At 57.0% G+C, this 20,623-nt stretch overlaps 2 protein-coding genes across 2 annotated transcripts in view; both read left to right on the plus strand.

Moving 5' to 3' along the window:
- ADAMTS10 (ADAM metallopeptidase with thrombospondin type 1 motif 10) overlaps nucleotides 1–17,340 on the plus strand; it is an 18,422-nt gene extending 1,082 nt beyond the window's left edge. Inside the window, 25 exon segments of the mRNA XM_014447216.2 lie at nucleotides 2,454–2,640; nucleotides 2,874–3,220; nucleotides 3,575–3,731; nucleotides 4,532–4,749; nucleotides 6,171–6,254; nucleotides 6,349–6,494; nucleotides 6,856–6,907; nucleotides 7,029–7,090; nucleotides 7,092–7,130; nucleotides 7,219–7,365; nucleotides 7,562–7,703; nucleotides 10,465–10,572; nucleotides 10,932–11,077; nucleotides 11,166–11,229; nucleotides 12,496–12,598; nucleotides 12,856–12,989; nucleotides 13,075–13,198; nucleotides 13,999–14,079; nucleotides 14,152–14,315; nucleotides 14,402–14,528; nucleotides 14,616–14,745; nucleotides 14,995–15,199; nucleotides 15,450–15,626; nucleotides 15,701–15,860; nucleotides 16,606–17,340. Of these exon segments, the coding sequence (XP_014302702.2) occupies nucleotides 2,553–2,640; nucleotides 2,874–3,220; nucleotides 3,575–3,731; nucleotides 4,532–4,749; nucleotides 6,171–6,254; nucleotides 6,349–6,494; nucleotides 6,856–6,907; nucleotides 7,029–7,090; nucleotides 7,092–7,130; nucleotides 7,219–7,365; nucleotides 7,562–7,703; nucleotides 10,465–10,572; nucleotides 10,932–11,077; nucleotides 11,166–11,229; nucleotides 12,496–12,598; nucleotides 12,856–12,989; nucleotides 13,075–13,198; nucleotides 13,999–14,079; nucleotides 14,152–14,315; nucleotides 14,402–14,528; nucleotides 14,616–14,745; nucleotides 14,995–15,199; nucleotides 15,450–15,626; nucleotides 15,701–15,860; nucleotides 16,606–16,715 (3,315 nt within the window). The 5' untranslated portion in view covers nucleotides 2,454–2,552 and the 3' untranslated portion in view covers nucleotides 16,716–17,340.
- A 1,316-nt stretch (nucleotides 17,341–18,656) lies between these two features.
- Nucleotides 18,657–20,623, plus strand: part of MYO1F (myosin IF) — a 32,184-nt gene continuing 30,217 nt past the window's right edge. Inside the window, exon 1 of the mRNA XM_023746116.1 lies at nucleotides 18,657–18,783. Within this exon, the coding sequence (XP_023601884.1) occupies nucleotides 18,781–18,783 (3 nt within the window). The 5' untranslated portion in view covers nucleotides 18,657–18,780. The remainder of the gene's footprint in view (nucleotides 18,784–20,623) is intronic.

The raw sequence follows: 20,623 nt of genomic DNA on the forward strand, positions 1-20,623 counted from the left end.
CCTCCACAGGGAGGCCCGGCAGCCCTGTCCTGCTAGCTGCCCAGGAGGTCTGGGTGTGGAGCCACGGGCCCCTCCAGGATCCCGGGGAGGGGATGGAGCCTCTGTTTCCGGGCCTTTTCCGCGGCATTTCCTCCTCCAGCTGCTGGCAGCCTCCCCCAGACTGCCTGCCTCCCTCCTGCCTTTGGGAGGAGGGGCTGGGGGTTTGGCCTGGCCTGGGTACACACACACACATACAGCCACACACAGCCACCCAGGCACACACAGCCTTACACAGGGTCACATGGGCACACACCGCACACAGTCACAGAACAGTTCCACCCATACACAGTCACGCTCTTGCAGCCACACACACACCACAGAAATCCCCTGCTGACATCTCTTGTCCCAGCCAGGCCCCAGCCCTGGAATCCCCTATCCCCCCCAGGCCCACTGACTCTCTAGTGGCCTCACCAACGCCCTCCCTGGGCAGGTCACACTTCCCAACCACCCCACCGACTGGGCCACTGTCCCAGGGGTTCTCCCCTGCCTTCCCCTACAGACACCTGTGTGCCCTCCCCCTCCAGGCCCCTATCTCCCCATCCCCACTCCCACTCCCTCCACCCACTTATGCTGGATCCGTCAGCACTGTCCCCCACATCCCACCTGAACTGGAAGCGCAAAGAGGGTGTGAAGTTGTTGGGAGGAGGGGTTCAGCCTCAGAACAGGGATGAGGATTTGAGGCTGGAGCAGGAAGAGAGGCAAAAAGACAGAGCGGCCAGGATCAGAGCCACAGAGCCACTTAGGGGAGAAGACTCCGCACCGCGGGGAAAGGAGGAGGGACAGGAGTGGGGAGGGTTCCAGCCTCACTTGCAATGAAAATGCTGCCACCTTAGCCTGGGGGAAGGGCCTAGCCAGCGAGGACCAGGGGAGTCCACCAGGAAGGGCTTTGATCCCAGAGCTGCTCCTCTCAGGATGGAATAGGGGAGAGGAGGCAATAGGAAGTGAGGGAGGGGCTGGCAAAAGAGGAGAGGAGGGAGATTAGAGGGGTGGTGTGCTTCGGAAAAAGGAAGGATGAAATCCAAGAGGAGGTTCTCCAGGGCCAGAAAAAAGGGCAGAGTTTTCTCAGTGACCCCTGAACTCCACACCCAGCCCAGCTCCTCTTCACTGCCCTCTCCCTGCCCAGACTCTGAAGAAGAAACAGGCCCAGAGAGGCTGGCGCACAGGGATCTGACACCGTGGCACTAACTGAAGCCCCCAGAGGTAAAAAACAACAGCAGCAAACCAAGCAGTAAACCTCAGCCCAGCTGAAGGGAGCAGCTGGGTCACAGAGTGCCAGAGAGTGAGCTCCCCATCACTGGAGGAGTCCAAGCAGAAGCGGGAAGCGTTGGCTTCTCAGTCGGTATCTTAGAGAAAACCTGGCTCTATCCCTCTGGAGCTGAACTGCCCTGTTTGGGGATCAGCTCCCAGACTTGGCCAGGCTGCAAAGAAAACAAGACAGTGTGTGATTAAGAGGGAGGAGGGTGGAGACAGAAGGGACAGGAGGGTTTGGCACAGAGTGGTGGCCCAAAGTGGCGTCTGTGTAGGCTGGCCTGGGGCAGGGAGCAGCAGTCCTGGAGCTCCCAGGAAGAATCTGAAGGGAGAGGAAGCAGGACTGGGTCTAGCTGGAAATGCAAGGTTGAAGAGACATCACGGGGACCCAGACCATGCTGTAAGGGATTCCAGCTCTGCTGGCGCGGTAAATAGTGTTACCTATGGCAGAGCATCCAAAGGCATAGCCCGGGAAATGGGGTGGGGAGGGAGGAGCCAAGCCCTAGCCTCAGGTTTAATCTGGGCCGAAACTTTACATTGACCTGCCTTCAAGAGTATCTGCCAGTTTCCCCTCTGGCCTCCTGCCCCCTGTATTCAAGCCTTGTGGTCCAAGATCCACAAGCTCCTCCCTGCCTCCAGGCCTTTGATCCTGCTGTTCTCTGCCTGGTGCACCATCTCCTGTCTCTTCACATGGTTGGTGTCTACTCATCCTTCGCACCTCTGCTTCTGAGCTTCCTCATTATTTCTTCCAGATAACGTGTCACATCTGAACTCTTTATTTACTTGTCTGTCATCTGTCACACCCAGGAGACTGAGCCCAAAAAGGGAGAGCAGGCATTGTGTCCCTATCATGCTCAGTCATTACCCAGTGAATGGATCCTCCCAGGGTTATTGCAGAAATGAAGTGAAATGGTGTGAAATTGCTCAGGCCTGTAGCAGACACATGTAGGTGTTCATCGAGCCAAGAGTGCAGGGAGGATTCGGGGTGGGAACAGGGAGCTACTTGGTAAGGAAATGCATTTGGAATCTTCCAACCAGGGGAAATGCCTTGGGGACCCTCCAGGCTGGGAGTAAGGAGCTGCAGGTCCCCCGTCAGCCCTGTGAGGGGCCTTGACAGTGTCTGCTGGGCGGATCACGCCCCTCCTGACCCAGCTCCTCCCTCCCAGGAGCCCAGTGATGCTGCCCAGGCTGTGAACAGGGAAGGCGGCACTGTGGGGGCTGCCGGCAGCCGAGGCAGGGGAGAGACATGTGGACACGTGGTCTCTATGGCTCCCGCCTGCCAGATCCTCCGCTGGGCCCTCGCCCTGGGGCTGGGCCTCACATTCGAGGTCACACACGCCTTCCGGTCTCAAGGTAGGGGTGGTCCAGAGCCCTCGGTGGGGAGGGAGCAAGAAGCCATGGAGGGATCGGGTGAGACTGGGACTGTGGTTGTCGGGGGAGGAGAGTGGGGAGGCCCTGGGTCAGGAAGTCCCGAGTCTGGCAGCTGGTAACCCAGTGGGGCTAGCATCACCTGCCCTACAGACAAGCAGCCAGGACTCAGGGGTCCTTCCCAGGGCCCACCCCAGGCCTCTGATCCTCACCTACAGATGAGTTCCTGTCCAGCCTGGAGAACTATGAGATCGCCTTCCCCACCCGAGTGGATGACAACGGGGCACTGCTGGCCTTCTCGCCCCCTGCCTCCCGGAGGCAGCGTCGGGGCACAGGGCCTGCAGCAGAGTCCCGTCTCTTCTACAAGGTGGCTGCACCCAGCACCCACTTCCTGCTGAACCTGACCCACAGCTCGCGCCTTCTAGCAGGACATGTCTCTGTGGAGTACTGGACACGGGAGGGCCTGGCTTGGCAGAGGGCTGCCCGGCCCCACTGCCTCTATGCTGGCCACCTGCAGGGCCAGGCTGACAGCTCTCATGTGGCCATCAGCACCTGTGGGGGCCTGGTAAGCAGAGGATTCTGGGAAGCAGGGAGGAAATGCCCATGAGTTTGGGAGTTAAGAAAAACACTTCTAAATATAAGTCAGAGAGGAAATCACAATGGAAATATTTAAAGCATTTTGAGCTAATCAAAAGAATTAGCTCATTTAGGGTGCAGCTAAAGCAGTGCTTAAAGGAAAATGAATAGCATTAGGTCAGGCTGAAATGTAATCAGCTAAATATCATTCTCAAGAGATTATAAAAGGAATAGCAACCTAAACCCAGGAAGATAAAAGGAACAAAATAAAGAGATATGACTCCAGGGGTCCTGGGGACCAGGAACTGATCCATGCCCTCTGTCCCACTTCCCCCACCCACAGCATGGCCTGATTGTGGCAGATGAGGAAGAATACTTGATTGAGCCTCTACAAAGTGGAACCAAAAGGGGCCAGGGCCCGGAGGAGAGTGGCCCCCATGTGGTGTACAAGCGTTCCTCCCTGCGTCACCCCCACCTGGACACAGCCTGTGGAGTGAGAGGTACATCTGTCTCTGGGGACGGGCAAAGGGGCTGCACAACATCTTTACTGTAAGACAGAGGTAGGCAGCAGTGTCTCTTATCCAGAAGGTCGGCAGGCAGCTACGTGAGGGGAGGATTGGCATCAGTCAGACAGTGGAACAGTGGGGAACAGCCATAGTCCAGTGGTCCAGCAGAAGACAGGCAGCTGGATAGCCATACAGGTGCTTGGGTATAAAACCATCTCCAGGATTACTGTCTGGCTAGAAAACTGTGGCTGTCTGGTGGCATTGCAGAGCTCTGGGACATTCAATAGTTGTATAACTGGAGAGGCTATGGCAGACAGACAACCACAGTCAGTTGTACAAACAGAAAGCTGGATGGTGTCACAGGCTAACAGTCAGTTGGGCAGTTGGGCCATCAAAAGCAGCTGTTTTGTTCTGTAGCCAGACAGTTGTGCAGTGTGTTGATTAGAAAGCTCCATATTTGGAAGGCCAAGAAAACATACAATCACACAGTTCCAGCAGTGAGTCCAGCCGCTACACACAGACATGCAGGTGGTGGATTGTCAGGAAGTTGTGTAGTCATAGTTGTCGTGCTGTGCCCGGCAGCTGTTCAGCCAGCCAGTTTTCAGTAGGGTAGCCACATCGTGTAGAACCAGATATCCACTTAATGGAGCATTTCTAGAACCAGACATTGGACAACTGAAATACCCACTAGCAAAAGAACAAGATATTTGACGGCCCATTGGGCAGGTGGATCAGCATACAGGGAATTGGACCAAAAGAGCAAGCAGCGTAATGACCAGAAATTATCCATCCAGATGAGAAACCGTGGAAGGGGCGGCCATGGTGGCTGCGCACCCTGAAGCCGCCACCTGCCAGGCCCCTGGGCAATGAAACAGAGCGCAGCCAGCTGGGTCTGAAGCGCTCCGTCAGCCGGGAGCGCTACGTGGAGACCCTGGTCGTGGCTGACAAGATGATGGTGGCCTACCACGGGCGCCGAGATGTGGAACAGTACGTGCTAGCCATTATGAACATTGTAAGTGCCTCCCCCTCCCAGGGAATGAAGCCCCAAGAACCTGGAGCCAGCCTCCAGAGGTCAGGAAAAGGGTGTCACCGTCCCACCCCCAACTGCTACCTGAGGCTAGAGAAACAGAATGGAGCGGGGACAGGGTGAGAAAGGAAGACTGCAGAGCACAGCGCCTCGGAGCATGGACTCTGAAGCCAGCCAGCCTGGGCTGAAATCTCAGCTCTGCCACTTTTCAGTTGTATGTCCTCGGACAAATGACGTCACCTCTGCCTTGGCTCACTCATATGTAAAATGAGGATCATAATAGTATTCGCTTCATAAGACGAAGGTGGATGCAGTGACTAGATAAAGCACTGGGTACACAGTAAGAGTTGCATAGTTGTTTGCTATATAAAAATCAGCATGCAGCTTGCAGGTACTTGTTGAGGTTACCAGTACACACACGGGCACACATCTGTATGCATGTAGAGTTCTCACTCATACACTTACCTATGAATTCATACAGCTGACCTCGCTGATCCGCATTCAGTAGCCATATTAGATCTCAAGACTCTGGGCCCCTCTAAATCTCAGTTTTCCCCTCTGTAAAATGGGATTGTAATAGTATCTACAACAGAGCATGAGAGTTGGTGGGAGGGAAACCAGATAGAGCAGTTGGCACATAATAGGGCTTGATGAGTGGTGCTCTTGTTTCACTGAAGCAAAAAGGGAAAGAAAAAGTTCAGCAGACAGATGGCTCAATGTTCACATGACAGCGTATCTGATTCCACTACTTCTTCCTCGGTCCTGCCTCTCTCCCTTATTTCCTAACACCTGCTAGAAACTGCTAGGGTTTCTGTGGGTTTCCACTTTGGGGCATTGATATCCTAGGGCTCCAGGATCACTGATGGTGTGACCTGCATCTTTTGTGCCCTCTCACCCCTGGGCCACAACCTCCTTCCCTCTGACCACTATCTCTAGAGCTTTCTGCCCCCACACTTCCACCTTTTTGTAGTGATGCTCAAATTGGTGTCTTTAGATAGCCACGGAATGAGGCACATCCCTCAGGCCATCTCTGGGCAGAGACTCAAGGAAGCCAGGGGGTTGGCAGGGGATGGATGAAGGGCGAAAAAAAACTGACTAGCTGAGCAAGGGTGAGTCAGAAAGAAATGTACTGGCAAGCAACCAGTACTTTGCAGGCAGACTTACCAGACTTGAATCCCACTTATGACACCTACCAGCTGTATTTTCTAATCTCTCTGTGCATCAATTTGCTCATCAGCAAAATGGGAATAATAGTATCTACTCATGCAAAGATATATGGACAGACTTAGCCTGAGGCTGGGCATACAGTAAGAATTTGATAAGGCGAGCTATTGTCATTGTATTTTCATTGTTTGCTACTCTGGGCCCCTCTTAAGACTCCGTTTCTCTTGTTTCTTGGAGGTCAGGTTGCCAAACTTTTCCAAGACTCGAGTCTGGGAAACATCGTTAATATCCTGGTAACACGGCTCATCCTGCTCACAGAGGACCAGGTACGGGGGGGCCCACCCCTTTCCCTGCACACCAGTGCCGCCTGCCCTTTCTGGGATGGCTGGCGCCCATGCACCTCACTCTGTCCATCCTCAGCCCACTTTGGAGATCACCCACCATGCCGGGAAGTCACTGGACAGCTTCTGTAAGTGGCAGAAATCCATTGTGAACCATAGCGGCCATGGCAACGCCATTCCGGAGAACGGTGTGGCCAACCATGACACAGCGGTGCTCATCACGCGGTGAGGGTTGGGGAGGCCTCCAAGATGTGGGCCAGGGGAACGGGTAGTTTAGGGGATGGAGAGGCTGGCACTATTCAGCTGCCCCCTTGGGGAGCCAGACATGGGAGGGGCAGCTGGGAGCCTAAGAATCTGGGAAGGCGGGTATTGGGCCATTTGAGTGCTAATGCACTCCTTCACTCATTTCTCAGTCAGTCATGTCCCCCATTATCCCCAAGGCAGGCTGCAGCCAGAGCGTGAGGCTTCGGGTGAGAGGCAGGTAGCACTCCCAAGCAGAACTTAACCCCCAGAAACAGGCATGGTGGCATCATCGGGGCTTAGGGAGGCAGCCCAGCTTCCTCATCGCCCCCCTCTCCTTCCACAGCTATGACATCTGCATCTACAAGAACAAACCCCGCGGCACACTAGGTACCCATGCCCCTAGGTTCTGGCACCTATGAAGGCAGTGGGCTGGGTGGCGGCTGGTGCCCGCCCTGTGAGGTGGGGACCTCGCCAGGGTGGATGGGCCACCAGCCCACCCACGTGCCCATTTCCCAGTCTGGCCCTGTGGGAGGGATGTGTGAGCGCGAGAGAAGTTGCAGCATCAATGAGGATATTGCCTGGCACGGCGTTCACCATTGCCCATGAGATCGGACACACGTGAGGCCCGGGGACACAGGAGCGGGGGGGACAGAAGGGTCCAGCAGGTTCATCGGCACCCCAGCAGAGCCAGTACTCCTCTCCCCAGGTTTGGCATGAACCACGACGGCGTAGGGAACAGCTGCGGGGCCCGGGGCCAGGACCCAGCGAAGCTCATGGCTGCCCACATTACCATGAAGACCAACCCATTTGTGTGGTCATCCTGCAGCCGCGACTACATCACCAGCTTCCTGGAGTGAGGATGGACCTGCCTTTCCTGCCTATAGGCTCACACTCGTGTTGTGGGGCGGGGGTCCCCTGGATATCAGGGCTGCCTCTGAGAAGGGTTGTATCGCCTGCAGGGGCTGCTCCCCGGGACCCCACCCAGCCGGACCCCCTGAGCTCTTGGCCTGCAGCCCCCCAGCATGACAGCTGCTTTCCTCTTGCCACAGCTCAGGTCTGGGGCTCTGCCTGAACAACCGGCCCCCCAGACAGGACTTCGTGTACCCAACCGTGGCGCCCGGCCAGGCCTACGATGCCGATGAGCAGTGCCGCTTCCAGCATGGAGTCAAATCGCGTCAGTGTAAATACGGGGTAGAGAGAGCCTTCCTGCTTTCCTTCCTGGGAGGGGAGGGGGTTGCAGGGGTGGGTGACTCTACATGGGCACCCCCACCCCAGGCAGTGGGTTTGGGAGAGCCAGGAAGAGGAGTGAGCCCCATGGGGCCCAGGGGCACAGAGGGGCCTTGGGTTGTACAAATGTCACAATCAGACAAGATTGGGGACAAGAGTGGGATCTCCTGGCTCTCCAGACCCCTGATTGGGAACTGGGCTGGGGAGACTGGGAGGCCACCCTCTGTGCAGCATATCAGGCTGCGGCAGGACTAGAGTCCCAGGAGCACTAACTGGCCATTTTTACCCAAACATTCAGACATGGTGGAAATCGCTTCCCTGGGGAAGAACCATTTTCCCCACATGGCAAAGAACTGAACAGAGCCTTCCAGAGACACCCTGTCTGCACTCCCCACATCCCCTACCAACCGGTACACCGATCTGCTGGCCCCAGTCCTTGGCTGGACGAGCTCTGAACCTCATTACTACTCCCCAACTCTTTCCTGAAATTTAGACTCAGCTCCCAAAGCCCCAGCTATACATAAAGAAGCCAGCTAGGGTCCTTCTCCCAGCCAGCCTCCCCTGGGGAGCTGGAGCCTGCTGGCCTCCTGCTTCAGCCACCAGGGCCACCAGCTCAGCTGGAGTCTGCCCCTCTACTGCCCACCTCCCCTAATTCCCAAAACACGCTCCCCACCTCCTCACAGCCTCGGCCCTAGTAGCCTAACCCAGTCCCAATACTTCACACCCTCCAAACTCAGAAGGTCAGAGTTTGCAAGGCCATGTCCAAGCTAAGGCCATGTTAACCCAAAACAGGGAGTAGGCAGCTGTTAAAATGCCCTCACTTCATTTCAGTGCTAGACAAGGAGGTAAACCCTGGATCAATTTATGTGTAATTGACATTCCTCTCTTGCCCCCACACCCTAACTTGTCTGGTGACTATAGCACCCTCTAATGAGTTCCAATAGAATTCTGAAGCTCCCTTGAGCATCTGCTGTGCCCCAGGTACCCTAACAATGATCACGGTTGGCATTTACTGAGCATTCACTATATGCTAAGTATGTGATATGCATCATCTCATTTAAGCTCCTCATGGTCCTATTGTCCCCACATTACAGAGGAAGACACTGAGGCATGGGGAGAGTGCCTTTCCCAGAGTTGGTATTTAAATCCAGGTCTCTAGGACCAAATTTTATAGAGGTGGGGGAGGGGAGGAAGTGCCAGACAGCAAACATGGATCAGTGCGAGCTGTAGGTTAAATTGATTCTCCCTTTTATTTTTCCAAAGAATGTGTTCCTTGCCCTCCTGGCGGAGGGGAGTCGTTGACTACATGTAAATTGGTTACTATGTCTAAGGAGCTGGGCTTACCTAGTGTCTGGTCCAGAGTTAGCTGTGGTCATTGTTACTCGGTAGCAGGGCATCTGTGCAAGCCCTTTCATATCTACTCTGTCTCATGCCTCTCAACCTTTTCTGTAGGCAAGGCCCATCTTGTAGATGAGGAAACTGTAGCCCAGAGGGGGCAAATGTGTTGCAGGTGGCGGGGTGGAAGCATCCATATATTCCACAGTGTGTCCTTGTGAGGAGGAGGGAAAGCCGGGCTGGGATAGGCACTCTCTCCAGGAGGCGTCAGAGCACGTGATATTTTTACAAATGGCCAGGATGCAAGCCATGTGAAGCCAGAAGACCAGGCTGAGTTTTTAGCAGAGAAGTATCCTCTGAAGGGGCAGAAGGCAGGGACCCTGGAGGGTGTTTGAGGGAGGTCTCAGGACAACCCTCCAAATTTTTCATGTATGTACAGGTCTCTCACGGAAGCTGACCCAGAAAAGGTCCCTTCCTGTGGCCACTGAGTGGTCCAGTACCACACCTTTGAAGCTTGGAAGGATCCCGTTCTCAGGAGATTACATGTGATTACAGACAGGAGACTGGAGGGTCTCCACGTCACAGGGGCAAGATCCTGGGGCCTGGGGCAGGATGTGAGCGAGAGAGTCTACCTACGATTTGGCCACACCTGAACCCAATGGGGCTTGTCCAGTGATATTAACCTGGACCTAAAGGATTGGAGTGACTTCCTGGGACTGGTGTAGGACTTGCTGCTCGGTCCTGGCCCAGCCCAAGCAGGATTCCGAGGAAAGTCCCACACGGATCCAGCCTGGCCTTGTCCTCTCCCAACCCTTCATAGATTAAAATCTTTGAGAACGTCCCCAGTTTAAGTGAAGGGAACAAGGAGAACCACCCACTGGAGAGAAGTGAGAGACGGGGCCCCTGACTTGAGCCACCTCCAGGCCTGATCTTTCTGAACTACTGCTCCTCCGTGGGCTGCTTTGCCCATCCCAGAAAGGAATCCAGAATCCTTCCTCTACATTCCTCAGCAACCCCATGTTTCCTTCTAGAAACTCTGGAGATGCCAGGGACTGAACTGATAAGGGGTTACATCATAGACCCTTCAGTCAAAGGTCTGGGTTGATAACCAGGCTGCCCTTTAGTAGCTGTGTAAGCTTCAGCAAGTGACCTGACCTGGCCTTGATTTCCTCGCAGTGGAATTGGGAGAATGATGCCTACGGGAATGTATGCCACACATAGGTGTTCAATAAGTGCAGTGCGTATGTAGGCAGAGAGGAGGGCCCAGGCCATACCCTGCCACAGTATCCAAGAAGATGCCTTGAGACCCAGGGCCCCACTGCCCAGCCGGCAGTGAGCCTGGGTCCTCCTGCGGGAGGAGGGCGAGCTTGAGCGGGCATCTCGGCCGCAGGAGGTCTGCAGCGAGCTGTGGTGTCTGAGCAAGAGCAACCGGTGCATCACCAACAGCATCCCGGCCGCAGAGGGCACGCTGTGCCAGACACACACCATCGACAAGGGGGTGAGCGCAGGCCGAGGCCCGCCCCCTGTCCGTGGGCCGCCCCAACCCAGCCTTGCCTCCAGGGTCACGTGGTCTCTGGCCACGCCTGCTTCCTGCCGGTCCCGCCCCTAACCTGAGTCCACACCCCCACACCGTCTCCAGCCCCGCCCGCACCATTGTCCCAGTGCTAGCTTCACGCCCCTTGAACATTGCGTCGGGCTCCGTGGCCACGCCCTTATGCCATCTGTTTGCACCCTGGTCCTCGAGCCCCACCTCGGTCCCACTTCAGCCCCATTCCAGGGGAGCTGAGGCCTCTGGCTGGGTGGGAGGGGAGCACCAATCCCCTGAGGGTTTCTGAGCTGGACTCACCCCTCCCACAGTGGTGCTACAAGCGGGTGTGCGTCCCCTTCGGGTCACGACCTGAGGGCGTGGATGGGGCTTGGGGCCCGTGGACCCCGTGGGGAGACTGCAGCCGGACTTGCGGTGGTGGCGTGTCCTCCTCCAGCCGTCACTGCGACAGCCCCAGGTCAGTCCTCAGGACCCCCTACGAGGAAATGGGGGGGCCGCCCCTGCTTCCCCTGCCCCATCCTCTCCTGCTCTCCCACCCTTTCCAGGCCAACCATCGGGGGCAAGTACTGCCTGGGCGAGAGACGGCGGCATCGCTCTTGCAACACTGATGTGAGTTCCCCCAGCCCCGTTCCTCAGAGGAAAAAAGTCATAAATCAACTTCCAAGGAGCCGCTGCAGGCCTTCCGCCTTCCCTGCCCCTCGACACATGCCCCGTCCCACCCAGGCCCAGTTACCCCCTGGCGCCTCCCGGGGGATCTGGCTCCTTCCGATTCTTTTTTTTTTAAATATATTTTTATTGATTTCAGAGAGGAAAGGAGAGAGAAATAGAAACATCAATGATGAGAGAGAATCATTGATTGGCTGCCTCCTGCCCTTGACCGGAATCAAGCCGGGGACCATTCAGTCCACAGGCTGAAGCGCTATCCACTGCGCCAAGCCAGCTAGGGCTCTTTTATATATAAGAGAGAGAGAGAAACATCAATGATGAGAGAGAATCGTTGATCGGCTGCCTCCTGCACACCCCTACTGGACATCCAGCTGGCAACCCCGGCATGTGCCCTGACCAGGAATCCAACCTCAACCTCCTGGTTATAGGTCAATGCTCAACCACTGAGCCACACCGGCCGGGCTCCTTCCAATTCTTGCAGAGATGAGTCTTCCACACCCACTCCCTGCATGGCCCAGTCTCCCCAGCGCCCTGCCCCAGAGCTGTCTCTGGATTCTCTGGCACCAGCCCAGTAGCCCTCTTCTGACCAGGGCTGTGCCTCCTGCCTAAAACTCCCGCCTCGCCTGCATCACCAAGCCCTGCGCTCCCAGCCCCTCCTAGGCTGCACTCCTTTTCTCCGCTTCTCCGCTGCCCCTTTTTAATGCTGGGACCCCCCTGGCTCGTCCTGGAGTAAACACATCTCGTGTGCACACACCCAATAAACACAAGACAGCGTGGAGTGCTAGGAGGGTGGAGAGCTACTGATGAGGGGTAGGCTCCTGTCTCTGAGGGGTCCACATGCCCCTCACACTCGCAAAGAGGTGGGCACCTTCCCCAATTTGCCTTGCTCCTTTATAGGTCTGCTCTCTCAAGAAAGGCCCCAGGTCTGAAACTAGAAACCTAGGCATCATCCCCAGCTTGCATGTGACATCTAATAAGTCACCTAGTCCCTCTCAAATGCACCTGTCCCTCCAGCCCCACTGCCTGGACCTAGCTCTAGCTACCATCCAACCCTTCACAGCCTCCTCCCTGGCCTCCCGACCTCCCTGCCTCCAGCCTCACTCCTCCAACTCATCTCTGCTCTGCGCATTAGTTCTTCGCCCTAGGCCTCTGCCCTAACTCCATCCCTGGACACCTGGCCTCCCTCCCTCTCCCATCTCGTGCCCCCAGGACTGTCCCCCTGGCTCCCAGGACTTTAGGGAAATGCAGTGCTCTGAATTTGACAGCGTCCCCTTCCGTGGAAAATTCTACACGTGGAAAACATACCGAGGAGGTGAGTCGGGGGCTGAGGAAGCCGTGCGAGCATCCAACAGCAGGTGGATACAGCATCTTGGGGTCTGCCCTGAGCCCTCCCCTCACTCAAGGAGCCAGAATGCCAGACTGAATGCTGGGAACCCCCATTCCATCTACCTAGCCTGCCTAGTCTTCATGGATCTGGGGTCTGTCCCTCTTGGCCTCACCTCCCCCAGGGAGCAAGCAGGGAGCCCCAGGGCCTCCTGGTCCTTGGTCTGATGGGACCATGCCCCCCAGGGGGCGTGAAGGCCTGCTCGCTCACCTGCCTAGCAGAAGGTTTCAACTTCTACACGGAGAGGGCAGCAGCCGTGGTGGACGGGACACCTTGCCGCCCAGACACGGTGGACATTTGTGTCAGCGGCGAGTGCAAGGTGGAAGGGACTTCCAGAGAGGGAAGGGATGGGGACGGAGGAATGGGCACCTCGCTGACACCCCCACCACCGCTGCCCTCCCCAGCACGTGGGCTGCGACCGGGTCCTGGGCTCCGACCTGCGGGAGGACAAGTGCCGAGTGTGTGGGGGTGATGGCAGTGCCTGCGAAACCATTGAGGGGGTCTTCAGCCCGGCCTTGCCTGGGGCTGGTAAGATACCCCTACTTCCTTGACACACTCCCTCCTGGGCTGGGGGCGTGGCTGGCCCCACCACACTAGTCAAGATTAGCAAATTCTCAGACCCAGGGACCCAGTGGAGTGTTGAGACCCCAAGAAGTCTTGAGGACCCAGCAATGCCCCAGATCAGGGTCAGGGACTGGCTTGGGCTCTGGAGCCAAAATCTTGGCAATTAAAATATCCAAGGGGGTGGGGACCTAAATCTCTCCCCTGCCCCATCCAGGGGGCCTCCTGCCCAAGTGTGGTTCAGGAGCTAGTGCAGAGGTCGGGCAGTTAAACCAGGACTTGGGACACATGTGGGCAGAGACAGGGGTCCTTAGGCCCCATAAGCCTTGCAACCCCTACTCTGAGGGCTAAGACCACCATGTCACCTGTGTGGGTTGGGGCCTCCACAGTGGCCTCTTCTCTACCCAGGCCTATACCTGCTGTTTATTGGGGTAGGGGGTGGAGGGCGGGGCAGATCCGGCCTTGTTGGTGGTTAGAAAGGCAGGTTCAAATCCCAGCCCAGCTACCTCCTGTCAAACCTGGGCAAGTAGCTTTGCTTTTGGGGGTTTTTTTGTGTGTTTTTTTTTAGCTTTGCTTCTTTGAGCCTCAGTTTTGTTACATGTAAAGTGGGCATGATGACACATCTACTGCTTAGGGCTGGAGCTGGGGGTGCAGTGTGATGTCCCTGGAAGCACTTAGCACAGTAATGGCTAGCTGCTGTCATCCAGGGCTGAAGGCAGGCAGGTGTGGGGCGGACCGAGTAGGTGACACCTAGCTTCCCTGTCCAGGGTACGAGGAAGTCGTCTGGATCCCCAAAGGCTCCATCCACATTTTCATCCAGGACCTGAACCTCTCCCTCAGTCACTTGGGTGAGATGGAGGTGAGGGGATGAGGACTGGGGGTGAACTTGGCTGGAGTTCTGACTCCTACACTATCCCCAGCCCTGAAGGGGGACCAGGAGTCCCTGCTGCTGGAGGGGATGCCCAGGACCCCTCAGCCCCACCGCCTGTCCCTGGCTGGGACCACCTTTCAGCTGCGACCTGGGCCAAATCAGACACAGAGTCTAGAAGCCCTGGGACCCATCAATGCTTCTCTCATCATCATGGTAATGGTGGGGCAAGGTGCAGGAGGACATGGCACCCTTGTGGGGACTCCAAGCTTGACTTCCTTCTGATGCACCCTCCACCCCAGGTGCTGGCCAGGACAGAGCTGCCTGCCCTTCGCTACCGATTCAACGCCCCCATCATCCGTGATGCACTGCCCCCCTACTCCTGGCACTACTCACCTTGGACCAAGTGCTCTGCCCAATGTGCCGGTGGTGAGGGCAGGGGTGGGGCCCGGGGGGCACTAGTCACCTGACCCTCTGGATGGGGCAGGGCTGAGCGGGCCTCTCACCTGCCCCCAGGCAGCCAGGTGCAGGCCGTGGAATGCCGCAACCAGCTGGACAGCTCAGCCGTGGCCCCCCACCACTGCAGCGCCCAGAGCAAGCTTCCCAAGAGGCAGCGGGCCTGCAACACCGAGCCCTGCCCACCCGAGTGAGTACCTGCGGGTGACAGTGCTGCTGAGATCAGAGAAGCACGTGGTCCCGGGATTGGGGTGACCGCTCTCCTGGGGTCGGAGTGGGTGCTCCCCAGCCAAGTGCTTTTCTCTCGGGTGCTGTGCCGCCCTGCCCCAGGTGGGCGCTTGGGCTGCTGTTTCCAGAAGGAGGCTGGTTGCTGGGGAGGAGGCTGAGCCGGTGCGGGGGCAGGTGCCCGGCCTGCACTGTCAGCCCCCTGTCCCCACAGCTGGGTTGTGGGGAACTGGTCGCGCTGCAGCCGCAGCTGTGATGCCGGCGTGCGCAGCCGCTCGGTGGTGTGTCTGCGCCGCGTGTCCGCCGCGGAGGAGAAGATACTGGACGACAACTCCTGCCCGCAGCCGCGCCCGCCCGTCCTGGAGGCCTGCCATGGCCCCACCTGTCCGCCGGAGTGGGCCGCCCTGGACTGGTCGGAGGTCAGCCGCCCCTTCCCACTTCGCCGACCCACTCCCTGTGCAACATGGGGCAGGGCCTGGGTGCCGGGTGCCCCCTGAGGTACCTCTGTAGTCACAAGTCCCTCCCGCCAGCCCTAGCGGACCCCCCTCGACTGGTCCGAGATGAGCCGGCCTCCTCACCATCCAGGGACCGGCAGCACCTCTCGGGTCCCGGTGCGGCGGGGAAGGGCGGGGTGGCCGCCTACTAAGCATGAAACGCCCTCCAATGCAGTGCACCCCCAGCTGCGGGCCAGGCCTCCGCCACCGCGTAGTCCTTTGCAAGAGCGCAGACCACCGTGCCACGCTGCCCGCCGCGCACTGCCCGCCCGCAGCCAAGCCGCCAGCCACCATGCGCTGCAACTTGCGCCGCTGTCCCCCTGCCCGCTGGGTGGCAGGGGAGTGGGGCGAGGTAGGTGGCCACCCTGGGGGATGGAGGCCAGGACAGGGGCGGCTGGGTGGCGGCTCATCCGAGGTGCCCCACAGTGCTCCGTGCAGTGCGGCCTCGGACAGCAACAGCGCGCCGTGCGCTGCTCCAGCCACACAGGCCAGCCGTCGCGCGAGTGTGCGGAGGCCCTGCGCCCCCCAGCCACGCAGCAGTGCGAGGCCAAGTGCGACAGCGCGCCCCCTGGGGACAGCCCGGAAGGTATGTGGGCAGGAGGTCCAGGGGTGCCGGGAGGGCCCTGTCCAGAGGAAGCCACTGGAGAGTGTGGGGTTGACCATTGGCCAGAGACCTTCCCCGACCGCTGAACGCCTTTTCATCTCCCAGGCCAGCCGGCACCATCCCCTCACCACAGACATGTATTCAGTGCCACTGTGTGCCCAGCGTTTTAGGCACCTGATCCTTTTGGAGCCCAAACTGGGGTTACTCCCCCAGCCACCTCCATAACCTTCGACTTATTCATCTCCACTGATAATGCATTATTTGCCTAATATTCTTTCTTTAAATCAGAGTTTCTTAACCTCAGGTACTATTGACGTGTTGGGCCACATGATTCTTTGTCATGGGTCTGCCCTGTGCATTGTGGGATATTTAGCAGCATCCCTGATCTCTACCTGCCTGATGCCAATAGGACCCCTCCCCCCAGTGGTGATAACCAAAACTGTCTCCAGACATCGCCAGGAGGGTGAAGTCACATCCCCTTGAGAACCACTTCTTTCAATATTCCCTTTTTTTTCCTATCAAAGTAAAAATTTTTGTACTTATTCCTGGTACAGGAACCAAACTGCCTGAGTTCACCTTCCACCTCTTGCCTTCCTTTCTCATCTGTGAGGGAGTGAAAAATATATTCACTTGAGAGGATGCTGCATTAGAGGGGTGGCCTGGAATAATCCACGTGGAGCCCAGAGGCTCCGAGACCTGATTCCCAACCCCCTCCCGCCCTCTGCAGAGTGCAAGGATGTGAACAAGGTCGCCTACTGCCCCCTAGTGCTCAAATTTCAGTTCTGCAGCCGAGCCTACTTCCGCCAGATGTGCTGCAAAACCTGCCATGGCCGCTAGGGGACAAGCAGCCCCTGAGCCACAGCTGAGCGCCAGCTTGGGGGTGGAGGGGACCGGCTGCAGCTGGCCAGTCTGAAGGAGCCCGCCAGGGCAGGAGCTGGGAGTGAAGGGTGAGATGAAGCGGAAATTATTTATTGGAAACCCATGCAGGGCCCTGGCTGGGAGATGGAGAGGGGCTGGCCATCCCCAGGGCCCCTCCTCAGCTCCTTTCCCAGTTCACAGTGAGACCCCCTCCGGGTGGGTTGAGAAGGGAACGACTGTTTGACTAGCGCTCTTTCCACCCACCCCTAGGGAGCCCCCTAAAATCCCCCACCTTTGGTTGGAATACATACTGTGAAGAGTGGGGGTGGGGGAGGGGGTCAGCCAGTGCCCTGATCCCCAACACTGCCCTTTCCCTCCACTCTGGGCTGGAGGGGGTCTCTGTCCACCATGGGGAAAGGGAATTAGCACGACTTCCTAGCACCCTCCCCTTGACAACACCAGCTACAGGGGTGGGTAAGAGGTGGGAAGATCCACCCAACCTCTGCCCGGTTGCTCACCCCCATCATGGTGCTACAGGCCCTGCCCTGGGGCCCGCACACCCCTTGCCAGGAAGTGCTACATCAATAAAGTTCTGTCTTGTGTAGATTTGTGCACCTGGTGTGTGTGTGTCCCTGACCCAGACTGCAAGCAGCCCGGCAGCCTGGAAGGGGGCTTTTGCCAACACAAACTAGAGCCCAGTGATCTTAGGGCAAATGTATGGCTTCTTGCAGAGTCTTTCACAGTCTCGGGGTCTGACACCTGCGAACCCAGCCACCAACACTCCTGGTCACTCTGAAAGCTCCAGCCACACCTGCCTTTGCTTGAGCTGTTTCCTCGGCCAGGTGTGCCTTCCCCTTCCCTCTCCATCTGGTTAGCTCCAACTTACCTGCCCTCAGCACAAGGTTGCCTTCCCTTATGGCCAACAGAGTGGAGGTCCTCCTGCCTAGTATTCACCCTTAATGCCTGGAGGCATTTGCTGAGGTTTGCAGGTGCCAAACCGATCCCGCCAGCAAAGATGCACAAGCAACTCAGAGAGAAAAAGGTGCCTCCTCATATGTGGCCACGAGGGGAAGACACACCTTGGCAACCTCTAGGTAGGATGCTGTGCAACCCTGGGCCACAGGCATTCCCCCACCCCCACCCCACCCCCGCTCCCTGCCGGGCTTTCCCAGCAGCAAGGCTGCTGCCTCCACTGCCTCCTTGCTGTGTGGCACGGGGAGGTGATGACCTCTCAGAACTGCCATTTCCCCAGTTGTCAAGAGGAGACCAGTATGTGGCCTGCTGATTTCCCAAAGATCAGGACATGGGCCCACATTTTATGCCTCCAGTTTCTGCCAGATGCTGCTGGAGAGGCCTGCATCCCCGTTTTATGATGAGAAAATAGGGGGACCCCAGAAGTAGCAGAGCTAGGGTTTGTTAACTCCAGATCTGACCTCCAAAGTTGGACTTTCCAAGTGCACCTGGCTCCTGTACCTGCCACTCCCGTTGCCCTTCCCCTGACACAGGGGCACGTGCAAAACTGTCATAAAGGACCATCTGAAGCCGCTCTGAAAGCAGGTGTTCATTCAGGATGCCCAGAGAAGACCGGTGTCGGAAGCAGTTTTGTAGAGATCTGGGCAGCCCAAATGCTTCCTGGGGGCCACCTTGAACAGAGTGGTCAGTACTGCAGCCAACTGACCTGTGTGCTCCTTCCTGCAACCCCTGTCCCCAAGGAGTTGGAGAAGGGGCTTTCTGGGGTCTGGCAGCTGCTTCCACCAACCCTTGACCTCTCCCTTCTGGCTCAGAGCCCCAAACAGCCAGCTCTCAGCCCTGCCAGCTGCTGGAGCTCTCTCCCCGCCCCCCGGGCCTAGCTTCCCTCCCCAGTAGCCACGGCCCCTCCCGCCAAAGGAAGTGAAAGGGGGGGCTGTTGTAAGAGGAACTAGGGCTGGGAGCCTGGTGAAGGAGATGCAGGGCCATGCCTGAACCACCCCCCGGAACCCCCTGAGCCTGCACCCCTACCACAACCCACTCAAGCACCGCCTGGAACCCAGATACCACCCCCACCATGGTAAGTCCTTCAAGGAGGTGGGCCCTGAAGTGCAGGGGTTGGGGTCCCAGTCAGGTGGAGGTGCCCTGGAAGCCACCATCAGAAAGTACAGCCATGTGAATGGAACACAGCAGGCCCTTTAGGGGGTCCCTCCATGCAGCTCATGTGCTCCCTCACCAGGACCAAACTCCCATCTAATGGTGGACAGGATGCCAGAATAATGATGGGGGGGAGGGGGGCAAGAAATGGAGGATTGAAGGTGGCCCTGAGGGATCCAGTGTCTGCAAGGACAGGGACATACCCATTTCTTAGGGCTTAGGAAACCTGGTTTCCAACTCAGCTTGGTGCCTTATCTCCCCGTATGGTCCTGGGAAAGTCGATTCCCCTCTCTGGGCCTTAGTTCCCACATAGGCCATATTTGGAAGTCGAATGAGAACCTCTCAGTTGGAACTTCAGAGGGTCTGTGGGTTCAGCCGCTCTGAGTCCACACCAGGGGGAAGCTGTGTCAAATGGGTGGTGGGGCACAGTGTAGTGACAGCATGCCTGGTGGTGACGGGTGGGCTGGCTGCAGCAATCCCAGAAGCAGATGTGAGATACAGCGTATCTGCACCACCACTGGTACCCTTCCATGTGAGGATGGCAAGGAAGGCACTGCAGGCAAAGGCGTCCTGCCTGTGAGGGTGAGGTCTAATAGTGACTGTGGGGAGTCTGTCACAGTCATGGGTTTAGAGCCAACGGCATCAAGCAAACACATTAAAAGAGAGCCTGAGCTGGTGGTAAAGTCACCCCCACAGCTCCATGCATCTGCAACCACTTCAACTTTCATTTTTTGTCATCCTGTCAATGAGGGCGTGGGGTTGGAACAGTCACAGAGCCAGTGGTGACAACTGCAGGACTTCTGGCAGCTGCAGCAAGCAGCTGGACAAGGTGGAGGCAGGGAGGTAGACCAAGAGGCAGCATCTGTGTTAGTCTGAGAGGACATCTTACTTCAGAAAGCTGATGACAAGTTGGGCATCTTTGGCCAAAGATCCACCTGGGTAATTTACAACTAAGCCATCAGCTAGAGCTCTGGGCTTGGGACAGAAACTCTTCCAAGAAGGAGCCAAGCCAGGAAGACTCGGGAGCTTAGATGGGCAGGCTTTGATCAAAAGAACACAGGAAATTATCTGCTACTTGAGAGAAAAGCAGCCCCTCCCAAGGAAGCTGTGTGGAAAATGCTTAGTCAATGTTTGCTTCGTAATGAGTCTGGGAAGGGAGAGACTCCCCCCAGAGGACCACAGCAGGAAAAAAGAGTGGGACCCATCCATGAGGCCAATACCTCTGACATCTGCCTGGAGGAGTGATAGGTGCAGGGAGTGTTGAAAGGTTCAGTGAAACAATGTTCATAGCTTATTCATGGCTGGAGTTAGTGATCACAGTGTGCGGAGGTGACTCATTCTTAGTGGCTGAAGAGGAGTTTTTGTTGAAAGGTAACTGCTGAGCTGTTGGGTTGTTGGTGACATTGGTTGTGATGATGTTGCTCTTGGTTGTTGCACGTTGGTGGTCACAATGGTTCTCGTGGGTGGGTTGGCAGTGGTGATGGTTGTTTTCGGTGCCAGCTGGTGATGAACATTGATGGATGGTGGTTGGTTGCTTTGATCCAGAGGGTAGATCCATGGAATAATGGCAGTTTGTGGTCACTGCTATTCAGAGTTGGGTGACTGAAGATGATGTTTGTTTGCTGTTGGTAGTTCATTTTTCATTTTTGGTGACAACATCAGTAGTGGTGGTGATGTACTGCTGGTTTTTTGAAAGGGGTATTGTTGATTGCTGCTTCAGTGGTAGTTGGCTGTGTGGTTGCTGATGGCTCGTATTGTGATCT

The sequence above is a fragment of the Myotis lucifugus genome, unplaced genomic scaffold (assembly GCF_000147115.1).
Source record: "Myotis lucifugus unplaced genomic scaffold, Myoluc2.0 scaffold_628, whole genome shotgun sequence".
NCBI lineage: Eukaryota > Metazoa > Chordata > Mammalia > Chiroptera > Vespertilionidae > Myotis > Myotis lucifugus.